The sequence below is a fragment of the Mustela nivalis genome (assembly GCF_964662115.1).
Source record: "Mustela nivalis genome assembly, chromosome: X".
Classification (NCBI taxonomy): Eukaryota; Metazoa; Chordata; class Mammalia; order Carnivora; family Mustelidae; genus Mustela; species Mustela nivalis.
Genome location: NC_139040.1, coordinates 86,059,861 through 86,077,684, shown reverse-complemented (window position 1 = coordinate 86,077,684; position 17,824 = coordinate 86,059,861). Strand labels below are relative to the sequence as shown.

At 37.7% G+C, this 17,824-nt stretch overlaps 1 protein-coding gene across 1 annotated transcript in view; it reads left to right on the top strand.

Moving 5' to 3' along the window:
- The window catches only part of KLF8 (KLF transcription factor 8), a gene marked incomplete at its 3' end in the record, with an annotated part of 258,713 nt that overhangs the window by 187,589 nt on the left and 53,300 nt on the right, over positions 1–17,824 (top strand). The window contains 1 exon segment of the mRNA XM_082717462.1: positions 16,657–17,221. Within this exon segment, the coding sequence (XP_082573588.1) occupies positions 16,657–17,221 (565 nt within the window).

Below are 17,824 nucleotides of genomic sequence, written 5' to 3'. Positions count from 1 at the left end.
AACTGCAAAACTCCACTAGGAGAATACAGCACATAGAATTCATGGCTTTTTCCTCCCATGATTCTTTAGTCTTTCAAAGTTAAATTTTTAAAATTTTCTTTATTTTTTCTTTTCCTAATTATTTTTGAATTTTTCCTTTTCCTATTTTAATCAACATCTTACCAATACCTGTTTTAAAATCTTTTTTAATTTTCATTTTTACTGTGATGCTCTGTCCCTTCATTGTATTTAACCATGGGGGGGTATATATATTTGTTTTTCATTCATTCTTAATTCCTTTCATTAAAATTTAGAAATACAGTATCTTCTCACAGACCAAATATACCCTAAATCTAGTGTATGGCTTTGTTTTAGTCTCCCGCCTAATCACATTCTCTCCTTTTTTTTTTTTTTAATTTTCCTTTCTTTTTTCAGCCAACTTCTTACCTTATCAATTCTTCTTTTATAATTTTTTTCATTTTCTTCTTTACAGTTCTATTCTGTCCCTTCATCGTATTTACCCTTATTTTTGTGTACATATGGTTTTCTTTCTTTAAAATTTTGGGAGCTGATTTCTTCTAACAGACCAAAATACATCAAAAATCAAATGTGTGGCTCTCTTCTATTCACCAGTCTGATCATTTTCTTTTGTTTTTGTTTTTTTTCTTTCTTTTTCCCCCAGTTGTGGGTCTCTTTTGATTCATTTAGTGTTTCTTTTTCTGGGATTGTTGTTACCCTTTTAGCATTTTGTTCTCTCATGCATCTCTTCTTCTCTGGACAAATGACAAAACAGAAAAACTCACCTCAAGGAAAAACAAAAACAAAAACAACAAAAACGAAAACACACTCAAAAAAACCAAAACAAACAAAAACAGGAGACAGTACCAACTGCAAGGGACCTAATCAATATGGACATTAGTAAGGTGTCAGAACTAGAGTGCAGAATGATTATTATAAACATACTAGCTTTGCTTGAAAAAAGCATAGAAGATACTAGAGAATATATTTCTGAAGAAAGAAAAGAACTAAAATCTAACCAAGTTGAAATAAAAAAAGGCTATTAATGAGGTGCAATAAAAAATGGATGCTCTTACTGCTAGGACAAATGAGGCAGAGGAGTGAATTTGTGACACAGAAGACCAAGTGATGGAGACTAAAGACGCAAAAAAAAAGAGAAATAAATAACTACTGGATCATTAGGGGAGAATTTGAGAGATAAGTGATACCATAAGATGAAACAATAGAATAACCAGGATCCCAGAAGAAGAAGTAAAAGAGAAATGAACAGAAGGTATATTGGAGCAAATTATAGCAGAGAACTTCCCTAACTTGGGAAAGGAAACAGGTATCAAAATCCAAGAGGCACAGAGTACACCTCTCAAAAAAAAGGGGGGTCAACACCCTATCATAGTAAAACAGAACAGAAGGTGTTCTGTTCTCAGAGACAAAGAGAGACAAGTCTCAGAGACAAAGAGAGAATCCTAAAAGCAGCTCATGACAAGGGATATGTAACCTACAATGGTAGAAACATTAGACTGGCAGAGATCAATCTACAGAGACCTGGAAGGTCAGAAAGGACTGGCATAATATATTCAGAGCACTAAATGAGAAAAATATGCAGCCAAGAGTACTATATCTAGCTAGGCTGTCATTGAAAATACAAGGAGAGATAAAAAGCTTCCAGGACAATTAAAAACAAAAAGAATTTGCAAACACCAAACCATCTCTACAGGAAATATTGAAAGGGGTCCTCTAAGCAAAGAGAGAGCCCAAAAGTAACATAGGCCAGAAAGAAACAGAGACAATATACAGTAACAGACACCTCACAGGCAATACAATGTCACTAACTTCATATCTTTCCATAGTTACCTTGAATGTCAATGGGCTAAATGCCCCAGTCAGAAGACACAGGGTATCAGAATAGATTAAAAATCAAGATCCATCAATATGCTGTCTGTAAGAAACTCATTTTAGACCCAAAGACACCTCCAGATTTAATGTGAGAGGGTAGAAAACAATTTATCACGCTAATGCACATCAGAAGAATGCTGGGGGCGCCAATCTTTGTATTACACAAATTAGATTTTAAGACAAAGGCAATAATAAGAGATGAGGAAGTATATTATATCATATTTAATAAATCTGTCCATCAAGAAGATCTAACAGTTTTAAATATCTATGCCCCTAACATGGGAGCAGCCAATTATATAAGCCAATTAATAATAAAATCAAAGAAACTCATTGACAATAACACAATAATAGTAGGGAACTTTAACACCTCCCTCACTGAAATAGACAGATCATCTAACCAAAAGATCAACAGGAAATAAAGGCTTTAAATGACACACTGGACCAGACGGACATCAGAGATATATTCAGAACATTCCATTGTAAGGCAACAGAATACACATTGCAACATTCTTCAGAAAAGATCACATCCTGGATCACAAATCAGGTCTCAACTGGAACCAAAAGATTGGGGTCATTCCCTGCATGTTTTCAGGCCACAATGCTTTAAAACTAGAACTCAAGCACAAGAAGAAAGGTGGAAAAAACTCAAATACATGGAGGCTAAAGACCATCTTACTAAAGAATGAATGGGTCAACCAGGAAATTAAAGAAGAATTTTTTTTAAAAAATCATGGACACAAATGAAAATGAAAACACAACTGTTCAAAATCTTTGGGATGCAGCAAAGTCGGTTCTAAGAGGAAAGTATATTGCATTACAGGCTTTTCTCAAGAAACAAGAAGAGTCTCAAATACAAAACCTAACCCTACATCTAAAGGAGCTGGAGAAGGAATAGCAAACAAAACCTAAACTGAGCAGGCAAGAGAAATAATAAAGATCAGAGCAGAAATCAATGAAATAGAAACTAAACAAACAAATAATAGAACAGATCAATCAAACTAGACACTAGCTCTTTGAAAGAGTTAATAAGATTCATAAACTTCTGGACAAACTTATCAAAAAGAGAAAAGAGAGATAGAGAGAACTCCAATAAAGAAAATCATGAATGCAAGAGATCACAAACAATACCAAAAAAACACAATTATAAGAACGTATTATGAACAACTATATGCCAGCAAATTAGACAGTCTTTTTAGAAAAATAAATGGATGCATTCCTAGAAACATATAACCTAAAACTGAACCAGGAAGAAATAGAAAACATGAACAGACTTATAACCCATAAGGGAAGTAATCAAATATCTCCCAACAAAAAAGAGCCCAGGGCCAATGCTTCTCAGGAGAATTCTACCAAACATTTAAAGAAGAATTAATACCTATTCTCCTGAATTGTTCAAAAAAAAAATAGAAATGCAAGGAAAACTTCTAAACACATTTTATAAGGCCAGGATTACCTTGATCCCAAAACCAGACAAAGACCCCACTAAAATGGAGAATTACAGACCAGCATCACTGATGAACATGGATGCAAAAATTTTCACCAAAATACTAGTCAATAGGATCCAACAGTACATTAAAAGGATCATTTACCACGGTGAAGTGGGATTTATTCCTGGGCTGCAAGATTGGTTCAACATCCACAAATCAATCAATGTCATATGATACATTAATAAAAGAACGAACAAGAACCATATGATACTCTCAATAGATGCTGAAAAAGCATTTGACAAAGTACCGTATGCTTTCTTGATCACAACTCTTCACAGTGTAGGGATAGAGAGTGCATACCTCAATATCATAAAACCCATCTATTTAAAAAACCCAGTGTATATCTTTCTCAATGGAGGAAAGCTGAGAGCTTTCCCCCTAAGGTCAAGAACATGGCAGTGATGTCAACTATCACCACTGCTATTCAAGAGAGTAGGACAACTCCTAGCCTCAGCAATCAGACAACAAAAAGAAATAAAATTATCTGAATCAACAAAGAAGTCAAGCTATCACTCTTTGTAGATGATATGGTACTTTATGTGGAAAACCCAAAAGACTCCAACCCAAAACTGCTAGAACTCATACAGGAATTCAGGAAAGTGTCAGTATATAAAATTAATGCATTCTATACACCACCAACAAGACAGAAAAAGGAGAAATTAAGGATTTGATCCCATTTATAATTGTACCTAGAACCATAAGATATGGTGCTCTGTTTCTCTCTCTCTCTCCCTCTCTCTCTCTCTCTCTCTTTGTGTCTCCCCTCTCTGTGATCAGGGTTCCACCCCCTCCACAGCACTGATGATTCTTTTCTCAAACAAATCATGTCTCTGCATCTCCCACCTTTGTGACATAGCCTCGTTTCTCCCTCTAGTTGTGTAGTTTGTTCTCTCAGTCCTGAAATCGGTTTCCTGGGAGTTCAAAATGATTTGATATTTACCTAGCTGTATTTAAGGGACCAGGAAAGCTTAGGGTCCTAATACTATGTTGTCATCTTTACCTCCCCCTTGGTATCTTTCTTATTAACTCTTTAAATGTTTGGCAGAATTAACCTCTGAACTCCCTGTTTCTGGGTTTTTGTTTGTTGTGAGTTTTTTGAGTACTTATTCAATTTCTTTGCTGGTTATTGATCAGTTCAAATTTTCTATTTCTTCCTCTTTCAGTCTTGGTAGTTTTTATGTTTCTAGGAATCTGCCCATCTCTTCCAGGTTGTCCAATTTGTTACCACATAGTTTTTCATAATATTCTCTCATGATGGTTTGTATGTCTATGGTGTTATTTGTTATTTCTCCTCTATCATTTGTGATTCTGTTCATTTGTCTTTTCGCTTTTTTCTTGATAAGTCTGGCTAGAGATTCAAGTTTATCTTTTTTTTTTTTTTTTTCAAATAACGACCTCCAAGTTTCATTGTTCTGTTCCGTTTTTCTGCTCTAATCTTTATTATTTCCTTCTTTCTCCTGGTTTCAGGTTTTGTTTGCTTTCTGTCTTCTAGCTTCTTAAGGTGTAAGGTCAGCTGTTGGTTTGAGATTTTTCATGCTTTTTGAGGTAGGCCTGTACTGCTGTAAACTTCCTTTTAGAACAGATTTGCTACATCCCAAGAGCTTTGGACCATTGTTTTTGATTGACATTTCTTTTAAATTATATTTTATTTTTTCAGAGTTCCAGGATTAATTGTTTATGCACAGCACCCAGGGCTCCATGCAATACATGCCCTCCTTATTACCCACCACCAGGCTCACCTAACTCCCACCCCCTCACCTCCAAAATGCTCAGTTTGTTTCTCAGTGTCCACAGACTCTCATGGTGCCTCACACACTCTGATATCCCCCAATTCACTTTTCCTTTCCTTCTCCTAGTTTCCTGGGTGTTATTCCTAGTGCTCCACAAGTAAGTAAAGCCATATGATAATTGACTTTCTCTGCTTGACTTATTTCACTCAGCATAATCACCTCCAGTCTTGTCCATGTTGATACAAAATGTGGGTATTCATCCTTTCTGGTGGAGGCATAATATTCCATTCTATGTATGGGTCATATCTTCTTTATCCACTCGTATGTTGAAGGGAATCATGGCTCTTTCCACAGTTTGATGATTGTGGACATTGCTGCTATGAACATTGTGGTACATATGGACCTTCTTTTCATGATATCTGTATCTTTGGGGTAAATACCCAGTAGCGCAATTAAAGGGTCATAGCATAGCTCTATTTTTAATTTTTGAGGAATCTCCACACTACTTTCCAAAGTGGCTGTACCAACTTGCATTCCCACCAACACTGTAAGAGGGTTCCCCTTATTCTACATCCTCTCCAACACACGTTGTTTACTGACTTGTTAATCTTTGCCATTCTAACTGGTGTAAGGTGGTATCTTAATGTGATTTTGATTTGATTTTGATTTTGCTAATGTTGAACATTTTTTCATGTGTCTGTTACCCACTTGTATGTCTTCTTTGGAGAAGTGTCTGTTCATGTCTTCTGCCCATTTTTTGACATGATTATCTGTCTTTTGAGCTTTGAGTTTGAGGAGTTTTTTTATAGATCTTGGGTATCAGCCCTTTGTCTGTACTGTCATTTGAAAATATCTTCTGTGGGTTTCCTCTTGACTGTTTCCTTTGCTGTGTAGAAGCTTTTGATCTTGATAAAGTCCCAAAAATGCATTTTCACTTCTGTTTCCTTTTCCTTTGGAGACATGTCTTGAAAGAAGTTGCTGTGGCTGATGTCGAAGAGGTTACTGCCTAGGTTCTCCTCTAGGATTCTGATGGATTCCTGCCTCACATTGAGGTCTTTTATCCATTTTGAGTTTATCTTTGTATCTGGTGTAAGAGAATGGCCAAGTTTCATTCTGCTATACATAGCTCTCTAATTTTCCCAGCACCGTTTATTGAAGAGACAGTCTTCTCTCCACTAGATATTTTTTCCTGCTTTGTCAAAGATTATTTGACCATAGAGTTGTGAGTCCATATCTGGGCTTTGTGCCAGTCCCATGCTGTCTTGGTGTGATCACAGCTTTGTAGTAAAGCTTGAAATCGGGCAACATGATGCCCCCAGTTTTGTTATTCTTTTTCAATATTTCCTTAGCAATTCAGGCTCTCTTCTGGTTCCATACAAATTTTAGGATTGTTTGTTCCAGGATTTTGAAAAATATCACTGGTATTTTGATCAGGGTGGCATAGAAAGTATGGATTTCTCTAGGCAGTATAGACATTTGAGCAAGGCTTATTCTTCCAATCCATGAGCATGGAATGCTTTTCCATATTTTTGTTTCTTCTTCAATTTCTTTCATGAGTGCTCTACAGTTTCTCGAGTACAGATCCTTTACCTTTTTGGTTAGGTTTATTCCCAGGTATCTTATTGTTCTTGTTGCTATAGTAAATGGAATCTATTCTCTGATTTCCCTTTCTATATTTTCGTTCTTATTGTATAAGAAAACAACTGATTTCTGTACATTGATTTTGTATCCTACCACATTACTGAAATTCTGTATGAGTTCTAGTAGTTTGAGGATGGAGTGTTTTCAGTTTTCCATATAAAGTATCATGTCATCTGTGAAGAGAGAAAGTGTGACTTCTTCTTTGCCAATTTGAATATATTTACTTTCTTTTTGTTGTCTGATTGCTATTGATAGGATGTCTATTACTATGTTGAACAACAGTGGTGAGAGTGGGCATCCTTGTCATGTTCCTGATCTCAAAGGGAATGCTGTCAGCTTTTCCCCATTGAGAATGATATTCGCTGTGGGTTTTTCATAGATAGATTTTATAAAGCTGAGGAATGTTTCCTCTATCCCTATACTCTGAAGAGTTTTATTAAGAACGGATCCGGGCGCCTGGGTGGCTCAGTGGGTCGGGCCGCTGCCTTCGGCTCGGGTCATGATCTCAGGGTCCTGGGATCGAGTCCCGCATCGGGCTCTCTGCTCAGCAGGGAGCCTGCTTCCCTTCCTCTCTCCCTGCCTGCCTCTCTGCCTACTTGTAATCTCTCTCTGTCAAATAAGTAAAATCTTTAAAAAAAAAAAAAGACTTACATACAATACTGATTATAAAAAAAAAAAAAAAACGGATCCATGCTCTATTTTGTCAAATGCTTTTTCTGCATCTACTGAGAGGACCATGTTGTTCTTCTATCTTCTCCTATTGATTTGTTCTATCACATTGTTTGATTTGCAAATGTTGAAACACCCTTGAATCCCAGGGATAAATCCTACCCGGTCATAATGTACTGATGGATCCTATTTGCTAGGATCTTGTTGAGAATCTTGACATCCATATTCATCAGGGATGAATTGGTCTGAAGTTCTCCTTTTTGATGGAATCTTTGCCAGATATGGGGATCATCATAATTCTGGCTTCATTACAAGAGTCTGGAAGTTTCCTTTCTGTTTCTATATTTTGAAACAGCTTCAGAAAGTATTATTTCTTTTTTGAATATAATGGTAGGATTCCCCAGGGTATCCAACAGGTCCTGGGCTCTTGTTTTTTGGGTGGTTTTTGGTCACAGCTTCAATCTTGTTACTAGATATTACTCTATTCAAATTGTCAGTTTCTCCATTTCTGACTTAGAAGTTTATAAGTTTCCAGGAATGCAACCATTTTTTCTAGGTTGCTTAACTTATTGGCATATAACTGTTGATAATAATTTCTGATGATTTTTTCTTCCTTGGCATTAGTCTCAATCTCTCCCCTTTCATTCATAATTTTATTAATTTAGGTCCTCTCTTTATCTCTCTCTCTCTCCCTTTTTTTTTGTTTGATTAGTTTGGCCAGTAGTTTATCAATCTTATAGATTCTTTCAAAGAACCAGCTTCTAGTTTCATTAATGTGTTCTACTGTATCTCTAGTTTCTAACTCATTGATTTCTGCTCTAATCTTGATTATTTCCCACCTTGTGCATGGAGTTGGCTTAATTTGTTGTTCATTTTCTAGTTTTTTAACATGTAAAGAGAGGTAGGGTGTTCTGGATTTTTCAATTTTTTTGAGGGAATCTTGGATGGCTATGTATTTGCCTCTTAAGACTGGCTTTGCTGTATCCCATAGGTTTTGGACCAATGTGTCTTCATTTTCATTGGTTTCCATGAATTGTTTAAGTTCCTTGTTTTCCTGGTTGATCCAATCATTCTTAAGCATGGTGGTCTTTAGGTTCCAAGTGTTTGAATTCCTTCCAAACTTCTCTTGTGGTTGAGTTCTAGTTTCAAAGCATTGTAGTAAGAGAATACGCGGGGAATAATCTCAATCTTTTGGTATTGGTTAAGCCCTGATTTGTGACCCAGTACATTGTCTATTCTGGAGAATGTTCCTTGTGCACTTGAGAAGAATGAGTATTCTGTTGTTTTAGGGTGGAATGTTCTGTATATATCTATGAGGTCCATCTGGTCCAATCTGTCATTCAAAGCTCTTGTTTCTTTTTCTTTTTTTTTTTTTAAAGATTTTATTTATTTATCAGAGAGAGAGAGAGCACAGGCAGACAGAATGGCAGGCAGAGGCAGAGGGAGAAGCAGGCTCCCTGCAGAGCAAGGAGCCCGATGTGGGACTCGATCCCAGGACGCCGGGATCATGACCTGAGCCGAAGGCAGCTGCTTAACCAACTGAGCCACCCAGGCGTCCCAAAGCTCTTGTTTCTTTATTGATTTTCTCTTTGGATGATCTGTCTGTTACTGAGAGTGGCATGTTAAGATTCCCTACAATTAATGTATTCATATCAATATTACTCTTTATTTTCATTAACAGTTGGCTTATGTAGTTGGCTGCTCCCATATTGGGGGCATACATATTTATAATTGTTAGATCTTCTTGGTGAATAGTCCCATTAACAATAATGTAGTGTCCTTATGTATCTCTGACTACAGTCTTTAGTTTAAAATTTAATTTATCTGACCTGAGAATTGCTACCTCAGCTTTCATTTGAGGCCCACTGGTATGAAATATCCTTTTAAATCTCTTCACTTTCATTCGGATGTATCTTTAGGTTCCAAATGTGTGTCTTGTAGACAGCATATGGATGGGTCCTGTCATTTTATCCAATGTGCAACCCTGTGCCATTTTATGGGAATATTTAGGCCATTAATGTTGAGAATGATTATTGAAAGATAAGTTTTTATTGACATCATGTTGCCTGAAGTTGCTGTTTCCATAGATTGTCACTGTAAATTTCTGTTCTTTGTCATTCCTGGGTTCTTTCTTCTTTTATAGAATCTCCCTTATTATTTTTTGTAGGGCTGGCTTGGTGGTCAAATACTCTTTTAAACCTTGCCAGTCTTGGAAGCTCTTTATCTCCCTAGCCATTTTCAGTGTCAACCTTGCTGGATCAAGTATTCTTGGCTGCATGTTCTTCTCATTTATTGCCCTGAATATGTCTTGCTAGCCCTTTCTGGCTTGTCAGGTTTCTGTGGACAGGTCTGACATTATTCTGATGGACCTTTCTCTGTACCTAAGGAATCTGTTACCCCTAGCTGCCCTCAGAAGCTCTTGTCTAAAATTATGATGCATCAGTTTCACAGTTAAGTGCCTCAACATCTTTCTAGATTTCTTAATCTTGGGGGTTGTGCTTTCTGCCTCTAGGACATGAACGCTTGTACCATTTTCCAAATTGGGGAGATTTTAATTCAGAATTTGTTCAACTATATCTTCTAGTCATTTCTCACCCACTTAGGGATCCCAATAATTCTGACATTGGAAAGTTTCATAGTGTCATTTATTTCCCTCATTCTGTTTTCATGGCTTCTAAACTGTTTGATGTAGGCCTCCTCCTGATCCTTTTTCTCTATCAGTTTGTCCTCTAGATCACTAGTTCTATCTTCTGCCTCAGTTACCTTATCTCTTAGAGTACTTAGATCAGATTGGATATCATTGATAGCACTTTTAACTTCTGCCATGTTGGCTCCTACTTCCACCCTCAGAGATTCTTTGTTGTCACTAATGGGTTTCTCTAACCTAGCCATTGACTGGATAATTGTTACCCTGAAGTCCCTTTCTGACATACTGTTTATGTCCATGTCCAGTAGTTCTCTGGCAGAAGGCAGAGTCTCTAAATTTTTCCTGTTGGGTGTTCCTTATTCTAGTCATTTTGGTGATAGGTTGTTGAGGGGATGTATAGCCAAATATATCAACCACGATCCAGGGAAGGTGCACCCCGGAAAGTTTTGGAATGATGGAAGTCACCACCAAATAGAAAGAAAAAATTTAAAAAGAGAGAAAAAGAGAAAAAAAAGAGAGAACCCAGCCGACATGAACCCCCAAAGTAAGATTTATGAGGTATGTAAAGAAAAATGAACAAACAAAATGACCAACCAAAGAAAATGACAAGAAAAAAAATGAAGAACCCAGCCAAAATGAACCCCAAGAATAAGATTTATATATAAGAACAAAAACGAATACACAGAAACACTGATAGAAGAAGATGGGAGGGTGGAAGGTTATTTTGGTTCTTCCTGGGCATATCTTGATGTCTTTGTTAAAGGACTCAACTTTTCAGAGATATGGGGAAATTAAAACTGATTTATATATAAAGGTAGTATTGAATAGGGAAAGAGGGTTACCTGCAGCATATATCTACATGTATATTAACCAAAAAGAAAAAAAAAAAGAAAAGAAAAAGAAACCCAGGTATATGTATGAAAAAGTTCAAGTTAAAAAGTTATTATGGAATATGTTGTATTGAAACCTCTTGTAATGGTAAGTAGGTTAAAAAAATTAAAAGAACAAGAAATGTGAGAACGAATTTAAAAAGTTGTATTTATGAAATATACAGGTTTTAGGGCAATGCAGGAAGCTTAATAGCTTAATATATTATTTTCCCCTGAATCTGGGGTTTTACAGTTTCATAGGAACCCTGTGGTTGTTTTCCTCTTGTTCTTTTGGCTTGCCTTCTGGGAGAGAGGCCTGCTGCACTGTTTTACTGTCAGTCTTGCTTGGATTGAGTTGTCCTGCTGGTTATCAAGGGGCTGCAGTCTGTGAAAACCAGTTTTTCGGGGTTTTGTTCTCTGGAGGTTTTTGTTCTTTGGCGGCTTTTTGTGGCTTTTCAGGGGGTCAGAGTAAAGAAAGAATCTGTCTGCACCCAGACCTCCTCCTCAGATAGAACCCTCAGACTGTTCTCCTCAATGTCCAGAACACATAGACGCCCCCTCTGCAAACTCCGCTGAACAGCGCAACCTCCCACAGGCAGTGTGCACACCCAGCCTTGTATCAGTATTTGCCCGGTTCCCCCACTTGTCTCTGCACCCCTATGCGGCTAAATCCAAGAGCAATATTGTTCCAGGGAGCCTGCCTCTGGTGGCTGCTTTTGCTGGGACTGCTGACTGGTTCTCTCAGGCACAGAGTGGTAGCATTCAGGCCCTCAGCCAGTCGCAGAAGGCCATGTTCCTAGACACTGCCAGCTAGCTCCCACACCAGGCTCTCTCAGGTGTGGGCAGAAGGGGAGTGCTCCTAGTGGAGCAGTGGTTCAAGCAGCAGAAAGCCACAAGCTCAGGGACCATGGACTGGAAACTCCGCCAGACTTTGTCTGGAAGGGGTGGTCGCCGGTGGTGGCCGTCCAGGGTCTGTGGGCTTAGGCCCATTCCCATGACTGCCCAATTCTACCAGTTGCCCCTTAAGATCTTTTGCTCTTTTTGAGTGCTTTAACCTCACTCCAAGTTAATGCTGGTCCCCAATCACAGGGCACTTTCGTATTGTTGTATTATTTTCTAATGGGTCACTTCTGGTGGTTCCCTCCCCCTTCTGTTTATCCTCCAGTAACAGTCAGAGCATTCCCACTCTGCTTTACCTCTCCACGGATGTCTTCTGCCACCATGGAGATCCAGAATGTATAATCTTACACCCCAGGCTGATTTCATGGGTGTTCAGAGTGTTCTGGTAGATATTTAGCTTACTCTAGGGGACCAGTTGGAAAAGGGTCTTCTACTTCTCTGCCATCTTGCCCCTCTTCTCTCTCCGTTTTTCATTTTCTTATACTTTTTAATTTCTTCTTTGATTTCCTGGTTGACCCATTAATTGTTTAGTGACATGTTACTTGACCTCCATATATCTGTGCTCTTTCCATATTTTTTCTTGTATTTGTCTTACAGATTCATAAGGTTGTGGTCAGAAAAGTCACATAATATGTCATTGAACTTCTTGGATTTATTGAGGTTTATTTTGCGGTCTATTATATTTTCTATTCTGGATAATGTTCCATGTGCATTTCAAAAAGATGTGTATTCTATTTTTTGAATATATGTTATGAATATATCTGTTAAGTCCTTCTGTTCCAATTTGTTATTTCAAAGCCATTATTTTGTTGTTGATTTTCTTTTTAGATGATGTGTCCATTGTTGTAAATGGGGTGTTAAACGCCCCTGCCAACATTGTATTATTATCAATTAGGTCCTTTATGTTTGTTATTAATTTTTATATATATATATGGGTGCTCCTATACTGGGTGCATAAATATTTACAATTGTTTTATGTTCTTATTTCATTGTCCTCCTTATTATTGTGCAGTGTCATTTTTTGTCTCTTGTTACAGTGTCTGTTTTAACATCTAGCTTTTCCAATATAAATATTGCTACTACAGGTTTCTTTTGACATCCATCTGTGTGACAGATATTCCTCAGTTCTCACACTTTTAATATGACAATGTCTTTAGTTCTAAAATTAGTCTCCTTGTAGACAGCATGTAGATAGGTCTTTTTTTTTTTTTAATATCCATTCTATGACCATATTTTTTTTTTCCTACTGGAGCATTTACTCCATTTACATTCAATCCAGTCAGTGATAGATATGTGGTTTATTGTCATTTTATTATTTGTTATGTTGTTATTTCTGAAGATTTTCTCTCTGATCCTTCTCTCTGTCTCTCTCTCTCTCTCTCTCTCACTCATCCTTTTCTGTATTTATGTAGTGGTGTATTTGGATTTCTTTCTCTCTCTTCTTTGCATACTTAGTCTTTTTGTTGTATGGGTATCATTAAATTTGTATATAACCATTTCTGCATATAGCAATCTATGTGAAGTTGATGGTTGTTTACATTTGAACCCACTCTTTACTCTTCTCCTCTCCATGTTTAAGGTAAATTTTGTTAGATTTTTTTCATCCTTTCTTTTCTGAGTTCCTTGACTTTTTTTTTTTACAGAAATACTCATTTTTACTGCTTTTATGTTGGCTACCTCCAGCCTGTCACTGGTAGTGCCCTGCTGTGTGTCCTTTGTTTCCCAGGGCTTGGCACATCTGGGAGTGCACATGCAGAACACATGTGTTCTGCATGTGCACTGCTGTTTTGTCTGAGCTGCTTTATCCTTCAGGCCAATAGTTCCAGAGGCTGTCTTTCCCTGTTGTGAGAAGTATTTGGTCCTGGGATGAATGTGACATATTTTAAGTAGGTGTACTCTGGTCTACTTGTGAAATGAGAGCTGTCATCACCACGACTAGAACCAAGGCTTTGCAAATCTTCTGGGTTGGGGGACACAGTATAAGCAAGGATTTGTGCCTGTCTTCTAGAGAAGTGGGCCTTGACAGGGCAAGACTGGGAGAGGATGATTTCTGGAGCATGTGGCTTTGGTGTAACAAGTTAGGCAGTGAGCATTGGTTCTGGACTTGTTCTTTCAGGTGGCCCTGTACTTTTGCTGAGAAGGTGTGGGAAATGGCTCTAGCCAGTTCCTTTGCTCCCAGAGGGTCTCTCTATGAATGCTGCCTCTGTGGAATGCACTCTGAAATGAACAAGTAACCTCCCTACTCTGTGCCTCAGGTGCTCCTCATGCTCTATTTCCACAAGTTGTTTCCTTGCCTTCTCTCCAAGAGCAATACAATGCTATCCAGATCGCTGACCTTTTTTTTTTTTAAAGATTTTATTTATTTATTTGTCAGAGAGAGAGCGAGTGAGAGCGAGCACAGGCAGACAGAGTGGAAGGCAGAGTCAGAAGGAGAAGCAGGCTCCCTGCAGAGCAAGGAGCCTGATGTGGGACTCGATCCCAGGACGTGGGATCATGACCTGAGCCACCCAGGCGTCCCAAGATCGCTGACCTTTAAAACTCTGCGATTTAAGTTCCACCTGTTGTCAGGAGTCTTAAAATTCAGCCCCTCTCACTTTCCATGCCAATTGTTATTTGTGCACTCCATGTGTGTTAGTCTGTCTCTCACCCTCCTCCATGACTGTGGCTCCCTCCTCACTGCAGCCACCGCAATCCATTTCTCTCCCAAACCACATGTCCAGTCTTCTACCTTCTTTGATGTGGCCTTTTCTCTACTTTTAGTCATAGAGTTTGTTCTGCTAGTCTTCAGATCAATTTCTTGATTACTTTGGATGATTTGGTAGTTATCTAGTTGTATCCATGGAGCAAGGAGAGTCTAGGGTCCTCCTACTCCTGCCATCTTCCAACAATCTATATCAAATCTATAAACATTAATAATAATTCTTAAATATCATCCAATATCCTGTCAATATTCAATTTTTTCCAATTGTCTCATAAATGTGTCACCAATATTTTCCCTCTTACTTTCTTTTTGATCTCTGTATGCACTTATTTTTTCTTTAATTTTTCCTTCATTGAGGAGCTAGTTAATTCCCACAAAAATAACTCTGCACATGTCACTCTGGTCTTTGAAATAATTATATTTTATAGCACAGCCTTTCCTCAAACTCAACTTTCCATCATATTCTTAATATGCAAAAATAAAGGATAGTTTTATTTTGTTTAAGGGATGCATTATTGGGCATCTTTCATAATTTAAAACTCCTATAATACCTCTGGAAAACAGCATGGAGGCTCCTCAAAAAGTTGAAAATAGAGCTACCCTATGACCCAGCAATTGCACTACTGGGTATTTACACTAAAGACACAAATATAGTGATCAGAAGGGGCACGTGCACCCAAATGTTTATAGCAGCAATGTCCACAATAGCCAAACTATGGAAAGAACCTATATGTCCATCAAGATGAATGGATAAAGAAGATATGGTACACACACACACACACACACACACACACACAGGAATACTATGCAGCCATTAAAAATGAAATATTGACATTTGCAATGACATGTATGGAACTAGTGGGTATTATGCTGAACAAAATAAGGCAATCAGAGAAAGACAATTATCATGTGGTCTCTATGATATGAGGAATTTGAGAGGCAGGGAGGGGGGTGGTTTGTGAGGGGATAGGGGAGGAAAAAATGAAACAAGATGGGATCAGGAGGGATACAAACCATAAGAGACTCTAAATCTCACAAAAAAAACTGAGGGTTAATGAGGGGGAGAAGGGTAGAGAGAGGGTGGTTGGGTTTTGGACATTGGGAAGTGTATGTGCTATGGTGAGTGCTGTGAAATGCGTAAGCCTGATGATTCACAGACCTGTACCCCTGGGGCAAATAATACATTATATGTTAATAAAAACAATTAAAAAAATAAAACTCCTATAACCCAAATCTAATTATGATAGAGAATGAAGTCTTGTTTTGTTAACAGGATAAAATAGTACCATTATTTCCAAGACTATCTTCAAGGTCCAGGGTATTGTTTGACAATAGCATACACAATTCACAGTATCATTAACCTTTACATTAATGGAATTTTTAGGAATTTTTAACTAGGTTGAGATACTATGGGTTTTTAAAAAGTATGTTACCTATAAAATGGTCATTTAATTCATACTTTTAAATTTAAAGTTGGATGTTTTTGTTTTGCATATAATACAACTGACAATACTGTATCATTATTCCCTAAGCATATTGTCTGTTGCTATATCTCTATAGACAGCAGTATATATCTTACCCCTTCTCTGCCTAAAGAATTCTTATCAATTCTCTAAGATCCATATATAATAGCTCTATCTCCTTGAAGCCTTCTCTCTTCTTGTCTAGACAGAATTTATTTTTCTTTTTTCTTCTTCTAAAATGCCCCGCTTTATATCTCTGCTGCATTACTTATTATGGTGTGACTATTAAGCTATTCATATTATTCTATCATTATAGTTAGTATGTTAGTATGCACTTCATGGGTAAACTCTTGCATTTTCCCTCACTGGGCTTAGCACAGTACTTACAGTTGATATGCAAAAAAAATGTTGACTTTAAGTAATGTTATATGGTTATTATAAAGATTAAATGAAATAATTTGCCTGATGCAGTGCCTGGTTAGTACCAGTGTTCAGTAAAGTTTCCCTTCTTTTTTCTTCATACTCCAGCCTCACTTCTCTCAAATCCCTATGTATTCTGTCCATGAGAAGAAAATACAGATTTCTTGTTTTCATGGTTCACATGTCTCTTCTTCAGGGTACTGACTATTTTGCACCTTTCATTCATTCATTTATTTAAGGTCACTGGCTCTATTTATATCAGAGATCCTCCTCAGTCAGCAAACAGAGAGAAGATGACGTCTGCACCATTCCTGGATGCCAATCCTATGGAGAACTCATCACTAATTAGTGACATCAAGATTGAGCCCCCAGAAGAACTTCTGGATAATGATTTCAACCTGCCCCAGATGGAACCAGTTGACCTCTCTTTTCACAAGCCCAAGGCTTCTCTCCAGCCTGCCAACCTGCTGCAAGCTCCAGTACACTCTACCAAGCCACAGCCTGCTCTCCAGACACTTTTAGTGTCCACTTCAACATCTAACACAGGCACGTCAGCAAATACCCCTACAGTTCTAACTTCAGGCTCTATCCTGTCCTCCTCTCAGAGCACTGGTGGCCAGCAGATCTTACATGTGATTCACACCATGCCTTCAGTCAGGCTACCAAATAAATTGAGTGGTCTGAAGACTATCCCACTTGTGGTACAGTCACTGCCCATGGTATATACTACTTTGCTTGCAGATGGGGACCCTGCAGCCATTACAGTCCCACTCATTGGAGGAGATGGTAAAAATTCTGGATCAGGTAAGCTTCAGTGTGCCTCTTTCTGGACCTTGACTTCCTCCATCTATTCTCTTTTGGAAATGTCCTATCTCCTATCTCTTTTCACCCCTTTTAATTATTTGTGCACACAGCTTCAAGAATATTTATAAATACTATTTTTTATCATGTCTCTTCAGTGCTTAAGTATGTGCAATGAGCAGTGGGTGTGGTGCATAAACAATGAATCTTGGAACACTGAAAAAAATTAAATTAAATTAAAATTTTAAAAAAAAAGAATGTGCAATGATGCTCTTTTGTTTAGTCCAGGCCTCTCAAATTGGGGCATACATATATTTGAGTGAAATACTATGTATCTTCCTGGAACCTGTGTGTTATTTGATAATAAGTAATTTAAAGCATTTTATATTTTAAAAATGTGATTTTTATTAGAGAAAAATGTACAATTTGAGTAACCTTTTAAGATAAAGCTGAAATGCCAAAAATAGTTTTAAGCTTGTTAAGGCACACACCCTGGGACATTCTAAGAAAATGTGCTTATCTGTCTATGACACTAGGAATGCTTTTGTGGAAAAGTTGAGAACATTTCTGTCCCTACATAAGTAGCCATGCTTACCACCTGCCTCT